Below are 26,310 nucleotides of genomic sequence, written 5' to 3'. Positions count from 1 at the left end.
GATGAAAAGTGGAAATGATGAGATAAAAAGCGTGCATGTGCCACCTTGTTCACTGGAGCTTTTGCCACAAGGCGCTCGGCACATACGCAGTGTGTCTCATGATTATTACGTTTTTATCTCATAATTCTTTCTTATCTCATAATTATGACTTTATCATAATTTACACTTTCTTATCTCAGAATTTCCAATTTTTATCTCCAAATGTGGGCTTTTTAGCTCATAATTCTGACTTCGCATTGAGAAATGTTTCTTTCTTTCAGTGGTGGAAACGGGCTTCGGTGAGCCACCAGTGCAGTGTGGGTCCAAATCCTGGAAGCAGTTAAATGTACTGAAATGAGACAAACATCTCAGCCTTGTGGTCCAGGTTGAAAGAACAAATAAGGTGCCACAAATGGACTTTGGCCACGCCCACCATAGTGTGCATGCATACATTGCAAACTGTCAGCACGCACCAGTGCTGTGATGATGAAATCAATCACGCTGGTTGATGCTTGTGCCACAATGGGCGTGTCCCGCAAAGCCTCTTATTTGCTTAATGGCTTTAGGCTGCAAGGAATGTAAGGAATGCACAATGAAAACAGTCCCTTTTTGATTTTTCACAAATATATACTCACCCCCTGCTAGTTCCTTGACATGATTAAAATAGGAACAAAATGTAGAGCCTAAATATTCAAGGGGAATGTTTATTTGCAGGATTTTGTATGATTTGAAATCAAGTGTGTTGATGTGGACTCTGCCTCTCCCAATCTGGCTCACATCTTCTTCTTCTTCTTCTTCTTCTTCTTCTTCTTCTTCTTCCCGGTGCGTGTTTGCTCTTTGCGCAGCAGCCCGCCCGCCTGAGCTCTGCCCCACATTTGCTGCTGCGTCAGAGCTGGGCTAGACATGTAACCTTGTGCGTGGGTGCGTGTATGTGTATGTGTGCGTGTTTGCGTGCGTGCGTGTGTATGTGTGTGCGCGCACGCTTTAGGGGGGGCTCTCCCGAAAAACATGGACTTCAAATCCGAGCTGCTCAAGTCCATCTGGTACGCCTTCACCTCATTGGACGTGGAGAAGTGTGGAAAAGTGTCCAAATCCCAGCTGAAGGTAGGCTAGCGAGCAGGAAATGAGGGAGCAAAGGGCACACTAGTGGACTGCTTTGTCTTTACGAGGACTGAGTGCTGCCTCATAGTCTCTTTGGAAATGTGACTTTTTTGGCCTTTAAAGGTTGTTTTCTACTTCCTGCTGTCAGAGTGGGAGATCAGTATGTGTAAGAAGAATCCAGGGGACGTGCCCAAAGCTGTCCCGACACGTTTTAGCTCTTGTGGATGTGTGTGTGTGTGTGTGTGTGTAAAACAATAAGAGTGCCAGCCGGGGGCCATTTGTTTTCTTTTTTACTGGCCCTCGGCGTGTTGTAAACATTTCATGAGACGCATTGTTAGGACAGGACTGCAATCTATTTGTGGCACGAGGTCGTTTGCGTAATCTCCCATGCTGCATGTGCGGGTACATTTTATGAACGGTGAGCAAAAAAAACGTTTTTGTTTTTTTTTTCCAAACCGACACCCAAAACCTTCTGCTTCTCGTGACCGCTGGGGTACTTTTTTCATTTTGATGGAACCTGGCGGTAAGAAGGACTGCAACAAATGATTATTTGTTGATTTGTCCTATGACATTACTACACACATCACTCCTACCAGGAGAATCAGAGCGTAGAGGGGGAGGAGCCACCTGGCGTGGCCCAGCAAGGTGCACTGTATTCGGGCACACACTTGGAGCAGCCGGTGTGATGACACGGAGGGGTCGCTGGCGTTTCAGGTGGCTGGTGAGGGTTTTTGTGTGCTCCGTGGGGTTTTGTTCCCCCCTCATCGCGGCGCACTTGTGAAATGTCTTCCTCGGAAAGTGAATGTTTGTTGAGTGAGTGCCTGTGAGCGCTTTTACGTTGGGACCCGCTGCTACACGTGAAGAGCTACACGTGCTTTCATGTTAGACTTGGAAGGCTGGAGGCGGCGGCCTGTTGTCTCCGAAACAAGAATGCTGCAGAGGTATTACAGGAGGTCCTTTAAAAACACAAACTCAGACTTGCAGCTTTGTTGTAACACAATGAAAACAGCAGAGCGCTCCTGCTAGTTCTTTGGCACGGGTCCTTTGGCGAGCATCGTGCTTCTTCTTCCTCTGTTTGTCAACACATTCTCTTGTGGCACATGTTCAGACTGTGTATCCATGTTCCTCCTCTTCTTCAGGTGCTTTCCCACAACCTGTACACAGTGTTGAACATCCCCCACGACCCCGTGGCCCTGGAGGAGCACTTCCAGGACGACGACGATGGGCCCGTGTCCAATCACGGCTACATGCCCTACCTCAATAAGTACATCCTGGATAAGGTAGTCCAGCACCGTGCACTCGTAGGGACTCTTACAGGTCAGCGTGTTGCTAAACAAGAGTCACAAACGTCAGCTATATGCAGGCGGGGGTGTTAGTGAAAATAGACCACTATCATTTTTGTACGGTTTTTGGGCGTTTGGGGTCCATTTTTAACAGGGGTGTGCAAACGTTTCCTGCGAGGGACGCCTACAGGAAAATGACAGGGTGCGGGGGCCACTTTGATCCATTTAGCACGTGACTTGTAGGTGAGTGCATGCTAGGCTATCTGAAGAAAACGTGAGTGATCTGTCACGATGCAAGATGTCTAACCTCAATTCTTTGGCTTTGCCCACCAACATTGGCCCCCGTGCCGCACTTTGGGCACCCCTAACTTGCACGCGATGTGTTCTGTGTGTGTTGCAGGTGAAAGAGGGGATGTTCGACAAGGAGAAGTTTGACGACCTGTGCTGGATGATGACCAGGAAGAAGAACTACCAGGGGCCACCAGAGGGGGCGCTGCTCTCAGAGAGGAACCGCTTCAAGCTCTTTTGTTTGTTCAACCTTCTCTCCGAGGACCGCTACCCGCTGGTGATGATCCCGGACGAGGTAAAAGGGCGCACACGAACAGTCCTTGTTGGTCACCATCTCCGGGCGTGAGGGACATTTTTTGAGAGCGTTAATGAGGCTCTTCCTTCCTGCAATTCCCCCCTTCCTGCCTGCCACACACCAGAATGAGGTGGACAGGAGCTCTGCCTTGACTAACACAGTAGCAGTTGTGCTAACCCTTCCATGCTGATGCTCAAGGTGGAGTACCTGCTGAAGAAAATAAGCACGGCCATGAGCCAAGAGTGGGACGGGAAGCCGCTGGAGGACTTCACGTCCCAGAACGCCGCCGTGTACGAGGAGGGCTTGTCCGTGTGGAGCTTCCTGGGGCACATGGACGCCGGACGGCTGCTGCGGGTCACCAGCGCCGAGGCCTTCAGTCTGGCCTTGGATGAGGTCTTCCTGGAGATGTACCACAACGTCCTGAAGAGGGTGGGTGAGCCGTTGAGTCACTGTGGGCGGAGCTTTTTAAGAAGAAAGGCCAAACTAATCCTGTCCTCCGCTGGGCAGGGGTACATGTGGAAAAAGGGACACGTGCGGCGGAACTGGACGGAGCGCTGGTTCGTGCTGAAGCCGTCGTCCATGGCCTACTACGTCGGCGAGGACCTGAAGGACAAGAAGGGCGAGATCCAGCTGGACAAGACCTGCGTCATTGAGGTCAGTGCGGCTCGTCATGTCCATCCACTGACGGTTGTTTGCTCATCTTTTTTACCCGCCTCCTCTTGGGCTTCCAGCCCATTCCGGACAGGGAGGGAAAGCGTTGTTTGTTCTGTGTAAAAACTCACAACAAAACCTACGAGATGAGCGCCTCGGACCAGAGGCAGAAGGTGGAGTGGACCCAAGGTGCGTAGAAGTTAGCAGCACACACACGCTCAGGAGCCGCTTGAGTCCCGGTGCCCGGTCTTATTATTACAGTACTACTAGACACTGTTTCCCACAGGCCTGCAATGTATCTGTGGCAGCAAGCTCTCGATGATGTCATCATTTTTATGGAGCATGTAGGAGACAAAGCGAGCAGGAAACCATATGTGTGCTTTTAGAATCGGGTGTTTTGCACTTTTACTCCGATGTGACGGTCGTCTTGTTGTCCAGCGGTCCAGACGGCCCTGCGCCTCCAGAGCGAGGGCAAGTCGTCGCTCCACCGGGAGCTCAAGGCCAAGAGGCGGGTCCAGCGGGAGCACAGCCAACGGGAGCGCAGCTGCAGCGCCCGGAGCAGCTGCAGCAGCCAATCGGAGGACTCCAACATGCAGGAGATGGAGAGGATGGAGCGGGAGAAGGACCGGCAGGATCTGGAGATCGAGAGCATCATACAGGTCGGTTCACGGGACAGCCTCATGAGACACGCCTGATGCAATGCGGTGAAGTTGGAAGAAATAAAGAACGCCACCTCATCCCCCACAGCACGCACGCGAACTGGAGGCCCGGCGGAGGGAGGCGGAGGAGAGGGAGAGGAGGAAGCAGAGGGAGGTGCAGATGGAGTTGGAGAGACAACTCCAAGAGGCCCACATGGTGACACAGCAGATTCTGCTTTAAGCTTCTAAAGATTTCCAGGACTTGGGACAAAATGGCGACCGCCTTGTGCCTTCCAGATGAGAGAGAGCATGAGGGCGGAGATGCAGGAGCGAGCCAAGGAGGCCGAGCAGCAGCGACAAAGAATCCAAGAGCTGGAAGTGACCCAGAGGAAACTGGAGGCCGCTCTCAACATGGAGATCCAGGCGCGACTGGAGGAGGAGCGGGCGCGGCAGGAGCTGGAGAGGTCTCACACACGCAGATGTCCATATTTCTTTGAGCTGCTATTTTTGATTAGCATGTATTACTATTTTACACGTGCTCTTGCTCTTCAGGCTGCTTCAAGCGGAGGAGGAGAAGAAGCAGCAGTTCCAGCTCCTCCAAGAGCAGCAGAAGGTCCTGCGGAGCCTCAGCCCCGTGGAGGACGGCCTCCCTGATGACCACACGGACCACGACACCCCCTCCGCTCTTCACTCGGCCTCCCGGGAGCTCCAGGATCTGCGGGCGTCCCGTCAGAGGAGCCACCAGCACTTGGAAGTGAGAACTTCATGGCTTGACCACATTTGGGTTGTGATGTTGTATTTCTATGCTGGATCTTCTCGCTGCAGGAAGTCCAAGAGAAGCTGAGGAACGCCAGCCAACACGTCCGCCACTGGAACGTCCAACTGAACCGTCTGATGAAGCCCATCAGCCCTGGAGGTGATGCACACCAACGCACACACACCTCTTCACCATAATATTTATAGATTTCATGTTCTTCTATTTTAGAACGTTTGGAACATCGGCTCTCCTCAAAACACACGTGCCCCAAAAAGGAAGGGGCGCTGGCCAGCAACGAGTTCATCTCCAAGTTCAAGATCAGAGCCGGTCAAAACAGACCGACACCCGAGTACAATGAGACGCTGGAGGAACAAATGGATGCGGCCAACCTATCAGATGATTCAGACGACGTGCCTGCAGAATCCAACGGATCAATATGATTTCACATCTGCAGACATTGGCGTTGTGGGGTGTTTATGGTGACTCATGATGGCATTGCCATGCAACACATTTTGGCAAATTAGATTTATTTCAGTTTTTTTGTATAATAAAATTTATGGTAATTAATGTGGCATCCTGTTTTTTATGTTTTATCTGCCAAACCTGCTTCAATCGTAAACTTAGCAGGACAATAATGCGAGATAATAAACCGGACGCTACTGTATTGTGGTTGTTTCAGCTTGCAATAATCGCTTGTGGCCACAGGAGGGCAGTGTGTGTAACGCGGAGGCAGTGAAAACACGGAAAAAAATCGCATAACCCGGAAGTAATCATTGTAATGCAACTGGTTGACGAATTTAAACATGGTAGCCTCCGTAACACGCCACGCCGACGCAGTAACTATGTAATTTTCAAACCAAATGTAGTATTTCATCAAGTAATTATACATTTGTTATAGTAAGAACAGCTTCAGGTGACGTTTGAGCTAAATGTCGGCGTCATTGGTCTTTAATGCGACAAAGGTCAGACCGCTTCTATCCCGGTGCAGGTCGCTGTCCACCGACCAGCCGACACCAGGGAATGGCTCACCAAGTGTCCCCACCGAGACTGAACGCCAAAGACCCTGGAAGGACCCCAGGGGCTGCTCCGTGTTCCTCTTCCCCGGCCAGGGCAGCCAGTTTGTGGGCATGGGACGCGGACTGTTGAGGTACCCCAACGTTGAAGAAATGTTTAAGGTGGCTCAGAAGGTGTTGGGCTACGACCTGCTGTCTCTGTGCCTGGAGGGACCCGAGGAGGAGCTGATGAAGACGGTTCACTGCCAGCCGGCTGTGTTCGTCACCTCCTTGGCTGCTGTGGAGAGGCTGAACCAGGAAAACCCAAAAGTAGGACATGATTGCAATCATATGCGTGTCAACAGTGCATGCACATGGTCCTGTTCGTGTTGTTGGGATAAATGTGTGTTTAGATGTTCTTTTCATCATTCCAGGCCATTGAGACGTGTGTCGCGGCTGCTGGTTTCAGTGTGGGAGAGTTTGCTGCATTGGTCTTCTCCGGAGCCATGACTTTTGCAGAAGGTAAACAACAAACACTCTTTTTCCCGGAGTGTTGCTATTTATGCCTTGCTTGGCTGTGTTTCCAGCTCTGTATGCGGTGAAGGTGCGTGCAGAGGCCATGCAGAGAGCTTCCGAGCTGGTCCCCAGCGGGATGCTGTCAGTGGTGGGCAAACCTCAGGCCCATTATAAGTACGCCTGCCTGCAGGCCAGAGAGCACTGCAAGGCTTTGGGCGTGGAGGAGCCCATCTGCACCGTGGCTAACTACCTTTTCCCCGACGGCAGGGTCATCGCCGGGCACCAGCAGGTGGGAGCATCTTCACCTCGTACATTTATGGACTAAAAGCTCCTTATACTTTCCGTCAGGGGCTGGATTTCCTGCAGCGGAACTCCAGAACTCTTCAGTTTGTGAGGACCAAACTGCTGCCAGTGGGTGGGGCGTTCCACACCGAGCTCATGAAGTCGGCCGCAGATCCCCTCAGGGATGTTCTCAGACAGCTGGAGGTGAGAGGAAATGTTCCCTTCCGCTTCGTTCCACTAATCTGGGACGGACTTTAAATATTATTATCTATTTATTTTGTATTTTTTCATTTCATTTTTCATTTTCTCGCGCTAATCTGCGTTGCAGTTTTCTTCTTCTTCTTCTCCTTTGGGCTTTTCCCTTTAGGGATCGCCACAGCGAATCAATTGCCTCCACCTAACCCTGTCTTCTGCATCCTCTTCTCTCACACCAACTACCTCCATGTCCTCCTTCACTACATCCATAAACCTCCTCTTTGGTCTTAGGCCTCCTGCCTGGCAGTTCCAAACTCAGCATCCTTCTACCGATATATTCCCTATCTCTCCTCTGGACATGTCCAAACCATCTCAGTCTGGCCTCTCTGACTTTATCTCCAAAACCTCTAACGTGTGCTGTCCCTCTGATGTACTCATTCCTGATCCTATCCTTCCTGGTCACTCCCAGAGAGAACCTCAGCATCTTCATCTCTTCTACCTCCAGCTCTGTCTCCTGTCTTTTCCTCATGGACACTGTCTCTAGACCAAACAACACCACAGTTTTGTACAGCTTTCCTTTCATTTTAGCTGAAACTCTTCTATCACACATCACACCTGACACTTTTCTCCACCCGTACAACCTCCACCTTGAACTTCTCTGTCACACCTACAGCACACCTCACCACTGTCTTCCAGTCCTCATACATGTCCTGCACCGCTCTAACATACTTCTCTGCCACTCCAGGCTTCCTCATACAATACCACAGTTCCTCTCTGGGCACCCTGTCATAAGCTTTCTCCACATCTACAAAAACACAATGCAGCTCCGTCTGACCTTCTCTGTACTTCTCTATCAACATCCTCAAAGCAAATACTGCGTCTGTAGTACTCTTTTTTGGCATGAAACCATCCTGCTGCTCACAAATGCTCACTTGTGCCCTTAGTCTAGCTTCAACTACTCTTTCCCATAACTTCATTGTATGGCTCATCAGCTTTATTCCTCTGTAGTTGCCACAGCTCTGCACATCTCCCTTGTTCTTAGAAATGGGCACCAGCACACTTCTCCTCCATTCCTCAGGCATCATTTCATGATCTAAGATCCTGTTGAACAACCCAGTCAGAAACTCTACTGCCACCTCTCCTAGACACTTCCAAACCTCTACAGGCATATCATCAGGACCGACGGCCTTTCCACTCTTCATCCTCTTCAATGCCCTCCTCACTTCATCCTGACTGATCTTTGCTACTTCCTGGTCCACAAAAGTCACCTCTTCTAGTCTTTGTTCTCTCTCATTTTCCACGTTAATCAGCTCTTCAAAGTATTCTTTCCATCTTCCCATCACACTACTGGCACTTGTCAATAGACTTCCATCCCTGTCCTTAATCACCCTAACCTGCTGCACGTCCTTCCCATCTCTGTCTCTCTGTCTTGCCAACCTGTATAGATCAGTCTCTCCCTCCTTACTATCCAACCTAGCATACAAGTCATCATAAGTGTCTTGTTTGGCCTTTGCTACCTCTACTTTCACCTTACGCTGCATCTCCCTGTACTCCTGTCTACTCTCCTTAGTCCTCTCAGTGTCCCACTTCTTCTTAGCTAACCTCTTCTCTGTATACACTCCTGTACCTCCTCATTCCACCACCAAGTCTCCTTGTCTACTTTCCTTCCAGATGCTATTGTAAAATGATTCTTGTCCTGTGAACTCCAGAGTACCTTTTGTTCTGTGAAAGACAGTTGAACTCAGGCCTACGTGACTGAGGGGGAGGTCATCGTGACCGAAGTTATACAAGATATGTTCCAGATGTTATGTGATTTCAAAATGTCCTGCCAACAGGGCCAAGGAAGGATGAGGTTTGGTAATCCACGTCATTGTTATTGTTCACTGGGTCTATTTAAGGGTGAACGGAATAAACGGGGTGTCCCTTTTCCCTCAACTGCATACAAGTTGTGTTGTGCCTCTTATTATTCCACAACATTTGGCGTCACGAACAGGATTGGAAGGAAAGACGTTGATGCTCGTGGCCTTCTGACCTGCACCATATTGCAAACCAACGGCCGTAAAAACAGGTAAGATTTCTTACCATTTGGTTTGACAGTGTGGTGCAGTAATGGGGGTAACTAATGAGCATTAATGTTAAAAATTTCTCCAAATAAGAGAGCCTGTTGTTAGTGCATTACCTTGTAATAACAACTGCAGATTGGGGGTGGGGAACACTCACACAAAATGTGGCCCTCACTTTAGAGTGGGAAAAACTTTTTGTGTGTTTTACTAAAATGACTCGAGTCCAGCTGTGTTACAGCATGATTGGCGTACTTTAGAAGTGTTGAGTAAAGGAAAAGAGTACAGGCTCGTGCCGGCTTTGTGTGTGTGTGTGAGGTCGACAATTTATGCTGCAGCAACTCTTAGTCCGGGAGTTCATTCATGGAGGAAAAATTAAGGGCTAAATATAAGGCCGACTGCAATTGGTAGAGCGAGGTACCCTATACAACGCAGAGTTCGTTCACTGCGCGCTAAGTCTGTGTGGTTACGACCCTCCGAACGCGCAAAGGAGGTGACCAACTACAGAGCAAAGGCTGCGCCTATATAATATGCGTGAAGCAAATCACGTCTAACAAGTAGAGAAGCATACTCAAATTACACATGCGGAATTACAATAAAGTAGTTCTTATTGTCTACTTTGTGATGTAACTCTAGAACAGTCTTGCAGTCCTAGTCAGCCGGACAAGGTCAGTCATGAGTATATTAATGCATACCTAAACTATAACAACTGGAGGAGATTAAGGCGTGAAGCAATCATTTGGATTGCTTAACTTGTGTGTTTGGTTTGAAGTGCACTAAAATTTTGTTATTTGTTGTATGTAACTAAAATTCTAAAATCCAATTGGCATATACAGTACTTCAAGTGTGTGTGTGTGTGTGTGTGGCTGACTGTCTCACCTCTTCTGTAAAGCGTTCAGCGTTGTTTTTTTTTGTGTGTGTTTTTTCACTGTCTTGAGTGAGTGAGTGTGTGAACGAAGGTCAGCTGAGGACAAACTGTGCTTTGTAACCCTCAAAAGAAAATAACTATAAGATTAATCATCTTAGTCGCAAGACAGTAACGTTAGCCAGTGTAAATAGCTGAAAATTGCCACACACGCAAGTGAGAAGTGCGGTTAAAAACGTATTGTGAGAAATGTTCATAGATTCATCCTTTGTTTGAATGATCTCTTCTGGAACAACAAAAAGGTCAACCTTACACATAGTTGAAGTGAAAGCAGTTTGTGTGTCATCTTTGTGTCTGTTGCTGGAGGTGCTGCATTTGGCTGTTATTGAGTGTAGTGCATCTTGCCTAGTTGTGTTATTTGTGCCAATGTTAATTTGTTGTGGGTTGCACTGGAGTGAGGCTATCTTGGGTGTGGTCCCAGAGAAATTCAAAGTGCGTCATAACGTTGTCTGCTCTGTAGTGGGGGATATGAACTAGCTGAAAGGACAGAATTGCAGTGGTTGAATTGAGAAGAAAATTGTGTGCAATTTGCTGTGTGATAAGTCTTTTGAGACTTTGTTTTGTATAACTTTGAACTTAGTGAATCTTGTCAAGCTGTGTGGTTCTGCCAGTGACCGGATGTGAAGTGAATAACTGAAGGAGGTGTTGAGCGAGGGGACACAAGGGGAGTGGCTACAGCCCTCCCTCTGAGTGTTTGAAGAACAAGTCAGCCAGTGGACGAGTTTTTTTTGTGTTATGAGATTGGAGAGTTTCTGCAAGCTGTGGTTCTGAACTGTACAGCATTTATGGAAAGTGCCATGTTGGTGTTTAAGTTTAAAACATTTTAATGTGGTGTGCTAGTGTATAAAGACTTAATTTTGAAAGTGAATAAAGACAATACTCATCAAATAACATTGTGATAAAATTGCAGTCTGAGTTTAAGATACTTTTGCAAAATAACTTATTTTTGTGACAGAACAAACAATAACATTTATTTTAATTTCTGTCTTGAAAGTTGAAATACTCAAAATGGCTATTCCTTCGACAACGATTTTAGGGTTAAAATACCCAAAAAGGAAGGATGACATCGAGAAGGTCTCTAAAAAGTGGACAAAACGCACTAAAAGCTTAAATCCAAGTTGGCCTGAAGGTGGAACATTTGATGTGAGTTTGTGTGATGACATGGAAGTCCGAATAAAGGACTATAAACCCAAAGATAAAAGTAACAAAAGACAACAGAAAAGAGAAAAGGAATTGGAAATTATACAGTTGTTCAGAAAGGAAGGTGAAATGTTCCGAAAAACAATGAAAAAGAATCGTGAACTGTTTAGAGCTAAAGGCGACGATGGATTTAAAATAAAAAACAGAAATATGGACAAAAACATGCAGGGTAATAGTCAGTTCGCTGCAGTGGCTCCGTCTGGCCTTTATCCTTTTATTACGGGAACTGTCGAAGTTGCAGGAGATGTTGATTTTGATGACAACAAACAAGATCCTATTTCACCAGTTGGAAGGCTGAAAAAGGCAGGAAGGGTGCAAAACCAAAAAAGTCACAAGTACTGGATTGTTATGCTGAAAAAGATCAAGCGCTTAAAGAGATGACAAGAAAGGATGGACACTCATATTGGCTGAACCTGGAGCACTCGGACTTAGAAAGACAAAAGGAAAGGACTATAATTCAAGAACTTGAGGATGAGATAGATGATGTTAATGAAAAATATGTACAAAATAAGGCTACAGAAGAAAAACAGGAAGAGAGGAAAAAAGGAGCAGTAGAAAGAGTAAGTAGTGCTATACCAGTAAAAAGAAGAGTAAGCTATCCAGAGGGAGTCCAAGAGGCAGAAGAAAGAGAAGTCTTAGGGGGAAGTCTTACCTTTGCTGCAAATGGCAAGGAAAACAGAAAGTATGATCTCAGATACAGGCCTGGCATACACCCTCCAGAGAGGTATACCGATCCGGCTCATCAATTGCCAATATTAATAAAAGGAACACAGGGACAGTATATTCCTTGGCAAACACTTGATCTTGAGGGGTTGATCGCCAGGCTGCCTGGTATCCATGAGGGGGCCAGCAAATGGATAAGGGCGTTTGAAGAAGAAACAGTGGGTAAAATACTGGCGCTTGGAGATATCAAGGCTGTGTGGGCACGAGTGTTGGGGATACCAACAATGGAAAATGTGCTATATCTAAGTGGCCATCGATGGATGCAAAATCCTGAAGCGGATGGTATTGAGTTCAATCCTTATCGCAGAGACTTGTGGGGGACACTGCGAAGGGAGTATCCGATCAAGATTGATCCCAAGGCCCTGAAGGGACAGCCACTTACGGAAACGGAGAACCCTGCCGAGTATATCAGCCGTCAGCTCAAACGGTGGAAGCAAGAGACTGAGGAAGAAGTTGGAAATAGCCCACTGATGACCACACTATTCAGAACAGCAGTGGTTGAAGCCATGCCAACTCCAGTAAAAAGTAGACTGGAGGATGTTGTGGGACTGACGTCAAAGTCACACAGGGAGTTCTGTGAGCATGTGATACATGCTATTGAAAAATACAGACGAGATGAACAACGGCTGAAAGAGCAAGACCAAGAAGTTCAAAGAAAGGTTGCCCAGTTGCAACTTGGGGAACTGTCAAGCAAGAACAAAAAGAAAGCTCAAGCCTTAGTCGGGGATGCAAAGCCAAGTGTGGAGGCACCCGTAATGCCATCTCCAGCTCCACCTCCAGCTCCAGTGCCAACAACAGTACCACCAGTTCAAGCGCCACCTGTCATCAATGTATATGCTCAACCAAGAACAAATCAAGCGTCGCAAAGGGGAAGGCAATATCAGATGGGCCGAAAAGATGGATCAAGAAGGAGGTCGCAACAACAAGCTACCCCTCCGCAAGTACTTCCCAAAGTCTGTTGGGGATGTGGACAGCAAGGACACAATCGACAGAACTGTCCAACCAATCCATGGCCGGCGCCTAATTGGGTCAAAGGAGGCTATGGAGATCAACAACCTCAACAACCATTGAGCCAAGGTCCAAATTCAGAACAGCCATATTTGGGTCCAGTCAACCCGTGGGGAGGTCCAAATTATGGTTATTAGGGGTGCCCAGAGAATCCTGCAGGGGAAGGTCAGCTGCCAATAGTAACATCTATAACTAAAAAAGAACCAGTAGTTCAAGTTCAAATCGAAGGAAAACAAATACCAATGTTGGTCGATACTGGAGCAACCTACACTTGTGTAGGTCCAAGTTACGCCTCACACCTCCCCATGTCTGACAAATTTGTCAAAACAGTAGGATTCTCGGGAAAGCTTCAAACAATACCTATGACGGCTCCAGTTCAGCTAACAATGGAGGGCGAAACAACGACATTGCCAGTTCTGGTATCTGAGCAGACACCAGTAAATTTACTAGGAAGAGATGCTCTATGCAAGCTGAATGTAAACATTTCTTGTACGCCTGAGGGAGTGAAAGTAGATAGAGTGAAGGAAAAGTTCCAAATGAATGTTCAGACAGCACGTGCAAAAGTATACTGGTTAGGAGATATATCAGAACCAGTGCTCCAGGCTTTCCAAAAGTGGGAAAAGTACATCTGTGCTCAAATTCCAAAAGCGTCAAAACCACGGTCTGAATACCATTGCACAGTCTATTTTGATCCATCATGTAGCAAAATCTTTGAAGAAAAGTGGGAAACACAAACTGAAGGCCTGACGGTGTCATTGACAACAGAGTATATCACAATTGGGCAAGAGGGTGCAGCGTTTAACGTTGAGTCAAATCCTTTCCTGGCACAATGGTATAACGTGCCCAATTCGGCACCACACATAACCTTGTTGGTTAACGAAAATTTTGCGTCAAAGGATTTGGGGCCAATGATGAAAAATGCGTCCAAAATAACTTGGAATGCGACTGAAAATCCACTAATTTTTGTGTCGCCAGACGCCAAGACGCGCACAGTACCCTCTGAAATTAGAGGCAGAGAAAGGTATAAGCCAAACTATTGAAGGGCTTCTGAAAGCGGGAGTATTAATTGAGACACACAGTTTTTGTAATACGCCAATACTACCTGTGAAGAAAGCAGACAAATCCAAGTACCGGCTGGTACATGATTTGCGAGCAGTGAATGAGATCGTCCAGGATAGTCCAGTGGAAGTACCAAATCCGCATACTCTCTTGACAAATGTTCCACCTGAAGCTAAGTTTTTCACAGTAATAGACTTGTGCTCAGCATATTTTAGTGTTCCGTTACACGAAGACTCTCAACCGTTGTTTGCGTTCACATATCGAGGAAAACAATATTGCTATACTCGAATGCCACAGGGGTTCAAACATAGTCCACATGTGTTTAATCAGGTGTTAAGAGAGGACCTTGAAGGGTTGCAACTCAATAGCACCCTGTTACAGTACGTTGACGATCTGTTAATATGCGCACCGACACTCGAGGACTGCCACAGAGACTCAATTAAATTACTTCAGAAGTTGGCTGAGGGGGGGCATAAGACCTCCCAGGCAAAGTTACAATATTGCCAGCCCCAGGTCGAGTATCTGGGAAGAGTTATATCACACGGAACAATCTCAGTGGCACCCTCTCAGTTGGAGGGAGTGAGCAAAGTGCCACTCCCTCTTACAGTGGGACAGATGATGACTTTTCTAGGCATGACTGGTTTCAGCTCAAACTGGATAGTGGACTATGCTGTCAAAACTGCACCATTGAGAGGAATAATGAAGGAGGGTGAGACTCAGACATTGAGGTCACCGCTGAAATGGACCAATGAGTCCAGAATTACGTTTGAAACAATCAAACAGGAAATGCAAACAGCTCCGGCGTTGGCAACACCAGACTATGGCAAACCGTTCTTTTTGTACGTGTCAAATAGACATAACATGTATGCATCTGCAGTGTTGATGCAAGAAACCTGTAGTGGTCGAAGGAAGCAACCCCTTGCATACTACAGCACGAAGCTGGACAATGTGGTCCAGGGTTGGCCACCATGTTATCAAGGGTTGGCTGCCGTTCATTATGCGTATGAGAAGGCATCAACAATCACAATGGGACATCCAGTGACAATATACACGCATCATAAAATTTCTGAGCTGATCCACCAAAATAGGTTTGTGATAACGCAGGCTCGATGTTTGCAGTACTTGCCACTGTTGACGTATCCAGATGTCACCATTAAAAGGTGTGCAACGGTAAATCCTGCAGACACAATGCCATTCAGTTTTGAAGGTGAGCCTCATGAGTGTGTGCCAGAGGCAATGAAGTACACGAAGTTAAGACCAGATTTGGAGTCTACACCTTTGTTAAATGCAGAAGTGACATACTTTGTGGATGGATCGTGTTACAGAGATCACCTTGGCAGCCATGCAGGGTTTGCGGTTATCAAACAGGAAGGAAGTGATTTTGTGACAATAAAGGCTGAGAGTTGTATACAACCATGCTCTGCACAATTAGCTGAGTTGAAGGCTTTGACTGAAGCGTGCAGAATGGCCAAAGGAAAGACAGCAAATGTGTATACGGATTCGGCGTATGCACATGGAGTGTGTCATTTGTTTGGGGCAGTGTGGAAGCAACGTGGTTATAAAAAAAGTGATGGTTCACCAATACACCACCAAAAACAGATAGTTGATCTTATTTCGGCGATGATGCAACCGACAAGGCTTGCTGTTATCAAGTGTCAGGCACACAGGAAAGGAAATGAAGATGTTGTGCAGGGAAACCATGCAGCAGATGAAGCAGCAAAATTGGCTTCTAAAAGCCAGGTGACTGTTTTGGCTCCATTGGTGTCAATAGAACCAGTCGCTACGCCAGATGACATTGTGTTGATGCAACAAAATGCAGGGCTAAGTGAGCACAGTTTGTGGCAGCAGAGAGGAGCTTCAAAAGATGAAAAAGGTCTGTGGAGATCACATGAAGGACTGCTTGTTGCGCCAGTCTCATTACTTACAGTGCTAATATCAGATGTGCACAGTCCAGATCACTGTGCAAAGGGGGAAGTTGTAAGGAAGATAAAACAGCAAGGATATTGGTCACCATATTTACAGTCAATGATAGATGAAGTCTTGGGACAATGTGAAGTTTGTGCACAGAACAATGTCAGAAAAGGCATAACTACACCCATTGGACACATACCAGTTCCAGAAGGACCATTCAAACATCTTGTGCTAGACTATGTAGACATGATTAAATCGGTGCATGGAAAGAGGTACATGTTAGTAGTTATTGACCGATTTAGTCGTTGGGTTGAAGCGATGCCGTCTAAAGATCAGAGTTCAGAAACTGTTGTTAAATTCCTGTTAAGAGAAGTAATTCCGCGGTTTGGAATACCATCAGAAATAAGTTCGGACAACGGTCCGGCGTTCGTGCAAAAAGTAGCCAAAGGAATCTTACAACAGTTGCGAATAAGACAAAGGTTGGGGTGTGTCTATCATCCTCAGTCCCAGGGAATGGTAGAGAGAGTAAATGGGACACTTAAAGCCAAACTCAATAAAATTTGTGCTAGCACAAAGTTAAATTGGGTGGATGCACTACCACTTGCACTCATGAGTTATCGCATGCAGACTAACAGAATGACACATCTAACACCGCATGAAATGCTTACGGGTCGACCCATGCCAGCACCACATTTGAGAGGGCCTTATAAAGGGCCCCCACTTGAGCAGTTGCAAAATGAACTGAAAGATTATATAAAACAGTTAACTGCCATACATAGAGCTATCTATGTGCAGGAGAAAAGCAGGGCTCCTGAGTCCACGGAGGTGTCAGACGGCCTGGTGGTGCCAGGCGATCAGGTGTACATCAAGGTGTACAGGCGAAAGTGGCACGAGCCAAGACGAGAGGGACCCTATAAGGTGGTGCGAGCAACACCGACGGCTGTCCAAGTGGAAGGGAGCACGACGTGGTACCATTTAAACCACTGCACCGAGCTATACCAACCAAGGGGACCCTCCAGCTGAGACGAGCCATCCATGAGGACCACGCCAGCCGAGACGAGTCATTCCTGAGGGCTGTAATCGAGGGAGCCAGATCGTGCGGGAGGACATCCATCCAGGAGGCAGGCTATGAGGAAGGGGTGAGATGAGCGCCCTCCTCCAACATGTGACGTGCCAAGTCACCACCTCGTTTCGGCAAAAGAAGCCCCTCATCACAAAGGGTCCCTCCAGATGACATCGTGCTGATCATCGGCGGATGATCGAAGAAGGGACTGAAGATGGCTTACACCATTCTTACAGAGGCACAATAATCCTCTGGGCGGTGATGATATGAGCAGAAACATTTCTCCCGACCTTGCCACACACCGAATCACTGCCCATAACACGTTCCCCACTTCCCCGTGCCCATTCTTCAGGACAAGCATGCATCAAAATCCCCACGAACTTAATCTTTGAACTTCTTTCGGAAAATGAAGACGGTGAAATGACGGGTCTAAGAGACATTATTATTTGTTTTGGGGGTTTGGGACCCCCAAAAGGGGGGAATATATTGTAAAATGATTCTTGTCCTGTGAACTCCAGAGTACCTTTTGTTCTGTGAAAGACAGTTGAACTCAGGCCTACGTGACTGAGGGGGAGGTCATCGTGACCGAAGTTATACAAGATATGTTCCAGATGTTATGTGATTTCAAAATGTCCTGCCAACAGGGCCAAGGAAGGATGAGGTTTGGTAATCCACGTCATTGTTATTGTTCACTGGGTCTATTTAAGGGTGAACGGAATAAACGGGGTGTCCCTTTTCCCTCAACTGCATACAAGTTGTGTTGTGCCTCTTATTATTCCACAACAATGCCACACCAAGTACTCTCCTGCCTGTCTCCCTGATCACATTAGCTGGAGTTGTCCAGTCATCTGGAAGCACCTCCTGACCACTCAGAGCCTGTCTTAACTCCTTCCTAAAAGTCCTGCAACACTCTTCCTTTTTCAGCTTCCACCATTTTGTCCTCTGCTCTGTCTTTGTCCTCTTCATCTTCCTCACCACCAGAGTCATCCTCCACACCACCATCCTATGCTGTTTGGCTACACTATGGCCTACCACTACTTTACAGTCACTGATCTCCTTATATTTTAATTGATTTGCCTTTTTTTTAGTAGAATCTTGTGTTGTATTTTTTATTTCATGTAATTCACTTTGATCTGATTTAATTATTTTATATTAAATACTAATGTTCATTTAAGCGTTTAATCATTTCACTTCAGCTTTTCAGACCCAAAAGTTTCGTTTGATTGGCAGCAGGCGTGTCTCTTAACCCTCACCTTTCTTTGCAGGTGCGGCGCCCCGAGATCAACGTGTACTCCAACGTGGACGGCAAGCGCTACACGAGCGACGGCCACGTGCGGCGGCAGCTGGTCAAGCAGCTGGTGGCGCCAGTCAAGTGGGAGCAGACGTTGCACGAGCTCTACGAGCGGGGGCGGGGTGAAAACTTCCCGCACACCTACGAGGTGGGGCCCGGCCGGCAGCTCGGCGCCACGCTGCACAAGTGCAACCGCAAGGCCTACGCCGCCGCGTACACGCACGTGGACGTCACTGCGCCGGATGCGAGTTGTGACTGACATTTTTTTATGAAATAAAGAGACAAGTTTCAGTAAAGACATTTTTATTATGTGTGGAAAACAAGCAAAGAGGAATTCCAGCTCCCTTTTTATGTTAGAAAAGACTGCAGGCCAGCAACAGTCAACATTTTTTGATGCTGAGTATTGGTAGCATTCACGCAGATGCTGATCGCGTCCACTAGGGGGCAGTAACTTCCTCTAAAATCCTCTTTTTTTTTTTTTCTTTTTTTTTTTACATTTGACAGCATCTCTCAGCGTTCACACTCACTTGTGGAGTCGTTCCGCATTCGATAGGGCAAGGTAATCAGAAAGCCCCTTTTTAGCCCCCAAAATGTCCAAAAGACCTGCTTATGGATTGTTTGGCTTTCCACTGCAGCAAAGATGCACGAGAACCAGAAGCGCTGCTGTCAGAAAAGCTCCGTCGGTGCAACAGTGGGTCGCCTGTGGGGGGAAAAATGACCCCGATTGACAGTGCCTAAATGCATCATAGTACGCTGAGTCTGTCCTGCGGTTTACCCAGCATGCTTTGGAGGCGCTGCTCGCTGTGCAGGCCTTCACTGCACCGCACAAACCCTGGAGCCCCCACAGAAGTCCATGCGCATCCCTGTGGGACAGATGCACTCCTGATTAACTTGTTTCATTCAAGTCGGACTTAAAAGCCGCAAGCTTACCCACGCGCAGGTGACCCGTTTGGATGTCTGGGGGCCCGCTCTCGGTCCAGCTGGTCCCCGATGACGGCCAACTGGCGACCCAGGGTCCACACCGACCTGCTCGGGGTCCTGGAGGAGGAACAACAATGATGCCTTTGGGACTTTCTTGCCTCACTCCTCGTGTTCAACCCCAAAAGGTGTTCCTCCACACCACACTCAACCCACCACGCCCTTTATGGACCTTGCTTTGCTCACTGGGGGGGGGCCCACTTCCCCATAGTGTTTTAGTTGTGAGTGTTGGGCGGGTACCTGAGTGTGCCATCCAACAGGTCCCCCTGCGTGTCCTCGTCACCGCCAGGTCCAGCCTGGGGAGGCGGGGTGGCGTGTCTGGGCTCTCGCGTTTGCTCCACCATGTTGTTTACTGCGAGGACAGACGCACAAGCTGGTATGCAAAGGAGCACGTGTGCGCGTGCGTGACTCCTAACGTTCACAAACAGGCTGTGTAAACAGAAAGCGGGGGTCATGTGACCAGGCTAAGTTGAACAGGCTCGTCCAGGTCTTGAGGTGACATCATCTGTTGTCTCGTTAACATGTGCCTTTCTTTTTTTGTTCAAACACTTTTGGTTAGTTTGCACATGAGAACACGTTTTTTAATCAGGTACAATATCACACAGCCCACACGCTCCCGGCCATGCAAATCCCCCATTTCCGTTTCTCAAATCAACTAAACTGCTGGAAAAATCCTCAATGTTTGTGTTCTTATGCCTTTTAGTGCCAAACTGCTATTTATGTTGTACAGGTCTTTGTGGTAATCATCCCTCATTGTGTGATCGGAACGATTGAAATGCTTATTGTCATAACAAAGACATGAAGTCATCGCCTGTCTGGCTCAATGCACACAAAGGTCATTTGACAAATCACACACCCTGTTGGCATGGAATAGGTCAGCATCCACACGATGTTATAGGCATACATTCCCTGCTTATCTTAAAAAATAATGTTTTTAAAATAAAACGTGACCGCATATCTCCAAACATGAAAACTGGTGCACGTATTGTGTGAAAAACAGCTTACCTAGCCAGTAGATTAAAGCAGACGCCGCCCTGTAATAAACATCATGACAATATGACGCCAATACAGAAAAGAGAAACCATATTTGAATGTATTTTTCCTTGTAACTCACAGCAGCGTCCTTTAATCTTGTTGCTCTCAGGTAACTGCCACCAACCAGTTTGCCCACGCCTTGACCTGCCCGGGTAGGGGGCGGAGGGAGCATCGGTTTGTGCATGACTTATTTTACTACCAATTGTATATATAATTTTTTCATTGAAGTGTCCTTAAAAGAGAAATATAAAAAATATAAAAGACACCAACAAAATTCCCACTTTAAAAAAAATATAGTTTCATATTTTTTTTCAGGTATCTTTTGTAGCTAATACTGAATGTAACACATAATAGTTAAGTTCACCCCTCATTGTAAAACACTGCTCTCTGCTGGTAACAGTATGATACTGCTACTCCCTCGCTGTCTAAAAATATGAAAAATGTCTATAATGATCTTGCATTTCAGAGGCCTGCGTAGAACAACAAATGAATAAAAACAAATGATTAAACTCATTCATACGTTAATCTTGGAGTAGTTATCTTAAATCCGTACACGAAAGACTACATTGTACAGTTTTTCCAGTTGAAATAGACGGCGGTGTACTGCTCTCTGCTGGCAGAGTGAGATACTGCTAGGCTCTCGTGCTAAAAGCACCGGAAGTCTACAACTATACGTATTTCGGACGGTTTTAAAAGACAACAACCACATAAAACAAATTCTAAAAGTCTCAGAAAACAATTCATAGTTTAATCTCGAGTCGGTTGCTTTTGGGTATTGTTTAAAACACCATATTAACCCTGTTGAAATGGGCGGTGATATACTTCTCCCTGTTGGTGGAAGTGGGGTAGTGCTCATGAACAATGTGCCTCTGTTGCTAGGTTTTGTGAAAACATTCCACCGGAGAAACAGTGGAACTGTTTTAGATGCTTAAATCTAACAACAATTTCAATCGGGATTGTGAACCATGTATAGTTTCGGTCAACAACACAGACTTTTATTGTGAAGAGCAGTTTATTCAGTCGGTCTATCCTCCGCATGACTGCGAGATCGATAAATTGCAGCTTGGCATGCTATACCTAAGCTAACATGGGGGCCCTTTTCCTCTAACAGGAGCAATGCCGAACTACCCCCGTCACTTTGCCGAGAGCTGAGCAGGTGACAAGGCCGATGATGGTGCACCAGTGACGGGCAGGGGAAGGGCGAGGTCCAGCCTGCTGGGAGGATGCAGCATCCTGCTAGCCTACACTGATGACTGGCTGTTTGCACACTTCAATCTGTAGGTAATACATGCATAATGCTTGCTTGTAGGCAGTGGCGGAGCCGGAAATATTTCATTGGGGTGGCCAAGGTGAGAGCATTACTCACATGGGGGTGGCAATAAGTTGATATCTGAAATGTCGAGAAGGCCAGCGGGGTGGCCAGAGAGTAACCAAGGGTGTCCACTGCTCTGCCACTGCTTGTAGGTGTGTCTCATAATCGTGAGTGCATATATATTCATGGTATTTCGTGTTGTCCCCCCTGGGGGAGGCATGATGGCGGGCAAGGTGAAGTGGGTGACAGACATTGAGAAGTCAGTGCTCATCAACAACTTCGAGAAGAGGGACTGGGTTCAAGTGACAGAAAATGAAGACTGGAATTTTTACTGGTATGTTGATGATTGCATAAATGGCAGCAACCTCGCCGTTGAAATGTGTCGTAACTTCCCGAGTCCCGCGTGTGCGCCTGCAGGATGAGCATCCAAACCATCCGGAACGTCTTCAGCGTGGACACGGGCTACCGCCTGACCGACGAGCAGATGGTCAACCACTTCCCCAACCACTACGAGCTGACCAGGAAGGACCTGATGATCAAGAACATCAAGCGGTACCGCAAAGAGCTGGAAAAGGAAGGGAGCCCGCTAGCGGAGAAAGACGAGAACGGGAAATACGTCCATTTAGGTACTGGCAAGGATGAGTGTCCATACATGATGGATGCCCGCATGGCCTGTCGTTTGTATGTCTGTGCACAGATTTTGTCCCGGTGACGTTCATGCTCCCTGCGGACTACAATCTATTTGTGGAGGAGTTCCGCAAGAACCCATGCAGCACCTGGATCATGAAGCCCTGTGGGAAGGCGCAGGGAAAGGGCATCTTCCTTATCAACAAGCTATCGCAGATCAAAAAGTGGTCTCGGGACAGCCGCACGTCCTCGTAAGATCTCCCCCCTCAAGCTGGCATGTTTTACGAGTGTCGTCACGGGATCACATAACTGTGTGTCTCCAGGTTCATGGCGGCCTCTAGTGGCAAGGAGGCCTACGTCATCTCCCTTTACATTGACAATCCTCTCCTCATCGGGGGAAAGAAGTTCGACCTGCGTCTCTATGTCCTCGTCACCACATATCGGCCGCTCAAATGCTACATGTGAGACACCGTTAACCGTCGGACCGCAACAGCGCGCTGCAGTAAAATCATTTACTCCTGTCAAACCCTTAGGTACAAGCTGGGGTTCTGCAGGTTCTGCACGGTGAAGTACACGCCGAGTACGAGCGAGCTGGACAACATGTTTGTGCATCTCACAAACGTGGCCATCCAAAAACACGGCGTAAGTCAGCCCGCACGCGGCATTTTACTAAACACGCCGTTAGACCGGACCGCTGTCCTCCTCCTCCTCCTCCGTGCAGGACGACTACAACCACATCCACGGCGGCAAGTGGACCGTCAGCAACCTGCGTCTCTACTTGGAGAGCACCAGAGGAAAGGAGGTGACCGGTCGCCTCTTTGATCAGATCCACTGGATTGTGGTGCAGTCCTTGAAGGCTGTGGCCGTAAGTGCGCATGAACACACCACACACTCTTTCTCATGGACAATGCTCACTTGTAGCCACTGGGCTTCATCATGAAGCATCTTTAAATGGCACAACGAGGGTCTTTCACAGTGGTGCTGCATGGCTATGCACATGTCAATATCATGAAGACCTTCAATGTTTTTTCTCATTTCAGAAAGTGAGACCCATATATTATCTATAGTAGAACCTTGGTTTGAAAACCAAATCCACTTTTCAAATTAACACGTTCTCTCTTGATTTCAGTTGTGCTTCTCACCTGCTTTTTCAAAGTTCAGGCACTTTTTTTCCCCCAGCCGTATTTATTTTTTTATCCCCCCCAGCACAAACGCCACACACACACATAATAAAGATGATCAAAGGATTCCCTGGTCACAGTCTATAGCATCCCAACACAAACACTTTACAGAGTCACAAATGCGTGGCTACCCACCCAAGTAATTGTACAAATGAACATACTTTTCAGAACCCTGTTTAAAATATTCATTTTTAAAATTGATCTCATGAAATATTAAACTATTGTGAGACAGTCAATTTTGTGTTTTCATTATCTGTAAAGCATAATCATCAAAATTGCAAGGCTTGAATATTTCACTCTCATTATTTTCTAATGTTTTTAGATGTACTGTTTTTTAAATGTCCCCCTCTTTTTTGTCTCTTTTTCCAGTCCGTGATGAACAATGACAAACATTGCTTCGAATGTTACGGTTACGACATCATTATTGACGACAAGCTGAAGCCATGGCTCATCGAGGTGGGTCGGATCAGAGGTTCAAAGAATAATTGTAATATTAATCATAGATATGTGGTAGTAATACCAAAAACGCATTGTATGTATGATAACATCGCGGCTTGCGCGCATCTGCGCCATGTTTGTTTTGGGACCCGAAAACGCTAATACCGGAGTAGCATAGCAAGATAAAATAAGGTAGGCTAAGCGACGCCTTGGCCTGGTTTAGCCTAGCTGTGCTAATCTGAACTATCGTATTTGACGTTTTACATCGCGTTTATACTGCTATTCAAGCATCATGGAATAACTAGACGTTGTGATGACATAGTAGAATCTCTGAAAGTAATGGTCAAACGGTCAGCAAATGTATGTCACCTTCGATAGCTCAGTTGGTAGAGCGGAGGACTGTAGTGGAAATGCTGATATCCTTAGGTCGCTGGTTCAAATCCGGCTCGGAGGAGTATTTTTTAGTACTGTTAAAAAAAACTTTGACATGCTCTAAATACTGTAATAATGTAGATTAAATTGCCAAAATAACACCAGTTTCCCCCTACACATAGAGCAGAGAACATAGATAGCGACCATGCTTGCACAGTGACTTCCGTTAAATGCTTCCAAGACATATCCCTGTACCATGTTTGAACACGTGCTTTTTATGTGCTGAAGGCGTGTCTTTAACAAATGGAAATTCTCTGAGGCTACACTGTGTGCTTTATTGAATGTCAAATATGGAAATTTGACCTGCTATTGAAACGCAAGTGTCTCCTGTGATTGTGTTTTGCTCGCCAGGTGAACGCGTCCCCCTCGTTGACCTCCAGCACCGCCAACGACCGCATCCTCAAGTACAACCTCATCAACGACACGCTCAACGTCGTCACGCCCAACGGGGAGATGCCTGACTACCGCTGGAATCGCAGCCCACCGCGGGACGCCCTGGGCAACTATCAAGTTCTGTGAGTCATCGTCAACATGACATTCGGTACACGTACCACTGGAGGGCGCCACATATCTGGATACAAGCATTCAGAACTTGCTTGAACCCGGTCCTAATGATAAGTTGCCTGGTTAGGCGTGAAACCTTCGTTAGCTCAGTTAGTAGAGCGGAGGACTGTAGGGAATTATGTGGGAATCCTTAGGTCGCTGGTTCAAGTCCGGCTCGAAGGAGTGTTTTTATTATTACTGTTAAACAACTCTGACATGCTCTAAATACTGTAATAATGTGGATTAAATTGCCCAAAATAACACTCATTTTCCCCTCCAAAGCAGTGTTATGTCGGAGGTCAATTATTTAACCCCTGCTGTTGGCAGGTATGACGAGGAGCAGGCCCAGAGTGAGAGCGCCGACCTGCGGAGCCGCTCGGGTCAGTCGCTGGGCTCGAAGGGCTCCAAGGGCAACACAGGCATCCGCCCCACTGCAGCCACCTGGAAGTGAGGCAAGACTACTGACTCTGACTCTGTATCTGTCTCACAGATACCTGTTGCGGAAATAACATTTTTGTCCGGAGTGTTGCCTTTTGTATTTGTCAGCATTGCTGTGGGATTGTGCCTCAATGGACGGACACTACCTTTCTACATTCTGAACTCCGCTCCTGGATACTCTATACATACTATTATGACTTGGTTGCCATTTTTGCATTTTCTTTTTTTTTGTAAGTCCATAAAATAACAGCAAAATAAATAAATGTCAAGAAAACTTAGGGACAAAAAGTCACCAAGAAGCATCAATGGATATCTCACTTTTTTTGTAAGTTGGATCAACTTGGGAGTGGATGTCCTTAAAATAATATTAAAATAAAGAAGATATTTAATGAAATAATACATGTTGTGTCACTAGTAACGTATCTGTCAACTTGGTTTCATTACTTGTACAAAAAAAACCCACGATTTTAAAGGAAAGTGCACTTTTACTTGGAATTTTGCCCACCATCCACAGTCCCTATGTGAGACATGAACACATGTCTTGACGCCACTGCGCTGCTGTTATTTTTTTTAACTAAGTGGAATAAGTGTGTCCCCTTATGTACATCAATTAGCTGCCTCTTTTTTATGTCTTTAGAAGGCACAGAAAAGAGAAATTGAGATGTGTTTGTTCATGTCAGGATTGTGGATGAGGGGCAAAATTAAAAAGTGCACGTTTCCTTTTAAACATCAATTTTGCTGTTGGCCCTTCAAAGTGTGTAAACAACAACTTGTGAATTCAGAGTGTAATGATGGGTGTGGTTATTTATTATCTAGCCGTTCATCATGGGTGCCACACGCGTAGACCAACACCCATTCACCCACTTTTAGTCTCTAAGTAATGTAACTGCATGTTTTTGGGATGTGGGAGGTCGCCGGGTTGCAAACGGCAGATGTCCGGATTCGAATATCTGTCTCCAGATTGTCACATGCGACCCACGGTGCAGTGGTGCATCAAAATGTGGCCCATGATTCTCTCACTTGTTAAACTTTGCTGCGAGGTTTCACACACTTACTGAAAAACGCACCAACTTCCTCATACACCCAATAGCGTAATCATACATTTTCTC

At 46.7% G+C, this 26,310-nt stretch overlaps 3 protein-coding genes and 2 non-coding genes across 13 annotated transcripts; all 5 read left to right on the top strand.

The window, feature by feature from the left end:
* Nucleotides 1–805: 805 nt before the first annotated feature.
* Nucleotides 806–5,553, top strand: def6c (DEF6 guanine nucleotide exchange factor c). Of its 4 annotated transcripts, XM_054753744.1 has the most exons (12): nucleotides 808–1,083; nucleotides 2,220–2,360; nucleotides 2,764–2,946; nucleotides 3,145–3,375; nucleotides 3,454–3,600; nucleotides 3,678–3,786; nucleotides 4,036–4,256; nucleotides 4,345–4,452; nucleotides 4,533–4,699; nucleotides 4,788–4,989; nucleotides 5,061–5,151; nucleotides 5,221–5,553. In XM_054753744.1, the coding sequence occupies exons 1-12, from the start codon at nucleotides 988–990 to the stop codon at nucleotides 5,430–5,432; spliced, it is 1,908 nt and encodes a 635-aa protein (XP_054609719.1). In that variant the 5' UTR covers nucleotides 808–987; the 3' UTR covers nucleotides 5,433–5,553. The 4 variants fall into 4 exon arrangements, with proteins under 4 accessions (XP_054609720.1, XP_054609719.1, XP_054609723.1 ...); XM_054753745.1 differs by lacking the exon at nucleotides 2,220–2,360 and having other exon boundaries at nucleotides 806–1,083; XM_054753748.1 differs by lacking the exon at nucleotides 808–1,083 and having other exon boundaries at nucleotides 2,263–2,397.
* Nucleotides 5,554–5,763: 210 nt separating this feature from the next.
* On the top strand, nucleotides 5,764–21,488 carry mcat (malonyl CoA:ACP acyltransferase (mitochondrial)). Of its 2 annotated transcripts, XM_054753762.1 has the most exons (6): nucleotides 5,764–6,314; nucleotides 6,419–6,506; nucleotides 6,572–6,789; nucleotides 6,849–6,986; nucleotides 18,192–18,365; nucleotides 21,342–21,488. In XM_054753762.1, the coding sequence occupies exons 1-6, from the start codon at nucleotides 5,922–5,924 to the stop codon at nucleotides 21,414–21,416; spliced, it is 1,086 nt and encodes a 361-aa protein (XP_054609737.1). In that variant the 5' UTR covers nucleotides 5,764–5,921; the 3' UTR covers nucleotides 21,417–21,488. The 2 variants fall into 2 exon arrangements, with proteins under 2 accessions (XP_054609737.1, XP_054609736.1); XM_054753761.1 differs by lacking the exon at nucleotides 21,342–21,488 and having other exon boundaries at nucleotides 18,192–18,482.
* Nucleotides 21,018–26,054, top strand: ttll1 (tubulin tyrosine ligase-like family, member 1). Of its 5 annotated transcripts, none has more exons than XM_054753756.1 (10): nucleotides 21,018–21,512; nucleotides 21,754–21,876; nucleotides 21,960–22,168; nucleotides 22,240–22,420; nucleotides 22,493–22,630; nucleotides 22,703–22,811; nucleotides 22,891–23,034; nucleotides 23,720–23,806; nucleotides 24,572–24,735; nucleotides 25,091–26,054. In XM_054753756.1, the coding sequence occupies exons 2-10, from the start codon at nucleotides 21,761–21,763 to the stop codon at nucleotides 25,212–25,214; spliced, it is 1,272 nt and encodes a 423-aa protein (XP_054609731.1). In that variant the 5' UTR covers nucleotides 21,018–21,512; nucleotides 21,754–21,760; the 3' UTR covers nucleotides 25,215–26,054. The 5 variants fall into 5 exon arrangements, with proteins under 5 accessions (XP_054609731.1, XP_054609730.1, XP_054609732.1 ...); XM_054753755.1 differs by having other exon boundaries at nucleotides 21,019–21,511; nucleotides 21,759–21,876; XM_054753757.1 differs by having other exon boundaries at nucleotides 21,020–21,507; nucleotides 21,776–21,876.
* Nucleotides 24,157–24,242, top strand: trnay-gua (transfer RNA tyrosine (anticodon GUA)). Its single transcript is given in 2 exon segments — nucleotides 24,157–24,193; nucleotides 24,207–24,242. It is a non-coding gene; the product is annotated as a tRNA-Tyr (tRNA).
* Nucleotides 24,860–24,946, top strand: trnay-gua (transfer RNA tyrosine (anticodon GUA)). The gene is given in 2 exon segments: nucleotides 24,860–24,896; nucleotides 24,911–24,946. It is a non-coding gene; the product is annotated as a tRNA-Tyr (tRNA).
* Nucleotides 26,055–26,310: the final 256 nt, after the last annotated feature.

The sequence above is a fragment of the Dunckerocampus dactyliophorus genome, chromosome 15 (assembly GCF_027744805.1).
Source record: "Dunckerocampus dactyliophorus isolate RoL2022-P2 chromosome 15, RoL_Ddac_1.1, whole genome shotgun sequence".
NCBI lineage: Eukaryota > Metazoa > Chordata > Actinopteri > Syngnathiformes > Syngnathidae > Dunckerocampus > Dunckerocampus dactyliophorus.
The sequence above is the reverse complement of the archived record's forward strand: the minus strand, read 5'-3'. Positions and strand labels throughout refer to the sequence as shown.

Excerpts from the sequence above, each read along its gene's own strand:
- def6c (XM_054753744.1), top strand. The coding sequence starts at position 988 with ATGGACTTCAAATCCGAGCTGCTCAAGTCCATCTGGTACGCCTTCACC. Across the intron at positions 1,084-2,219 it reads TGTCCAAATCCCAGCTGAAG|GTGCTTTCCCACAACCTGTA; the intron begins GTAGGCTAGCGA and ends CCTCTTCTTCAG. Across the intron at positions 4,257-4,344 it reads AGATCGAGAGCATCATACAG|CACGCACGCGAACTGGAGGC; the intron begins GTCGGTTCACGG and ends CATCCCCCACAG.
- mcat (XM_054753761.1), top strand. The coding sequence starts at position 5,922 with ATGTCGGCGTCATTGGTCTTTAATGCGACAAAGGTCAGACCGCTTCTA. Across the intron at positions 6,507-6,571 it reads AGCCATGACTTTTGCAGAAG|CTCTGTATGCGGTGAAGGTG; the intron begins GTAAACAACAAA and ends CTGTGTTTCCAG. Across the intron at positions 6,790-6,848 it reads TCATCGCCGGGCACCAGCAG|GGGCTGGATTTCCTGCAGCG; the intron begins GTGGGAGCATCT and ends ACTTTCCGTCAG.
- ttll1 (XM_054753754.1), top strand. The coding sequence starts at position 21,480 with ATGACTGGCTGTTTGCACACTTCAATCT. Across the intron at positions 22,631-22,702 it reads CGGCCGCTCAAATGCTACAT|GTACAAGCTGGGGTTCTGCA; the intron begins GTGAGACACCGT and ends TCAAACCCTTAG. Across the intron at positions 23,807-24,571 it reads TGAAGCCATGGCTCATCGAG|GTGAACGCGTCCCCCTCGTT; the intron begins GTGGGTCGGATC and ends TTTGCTCGCCAG.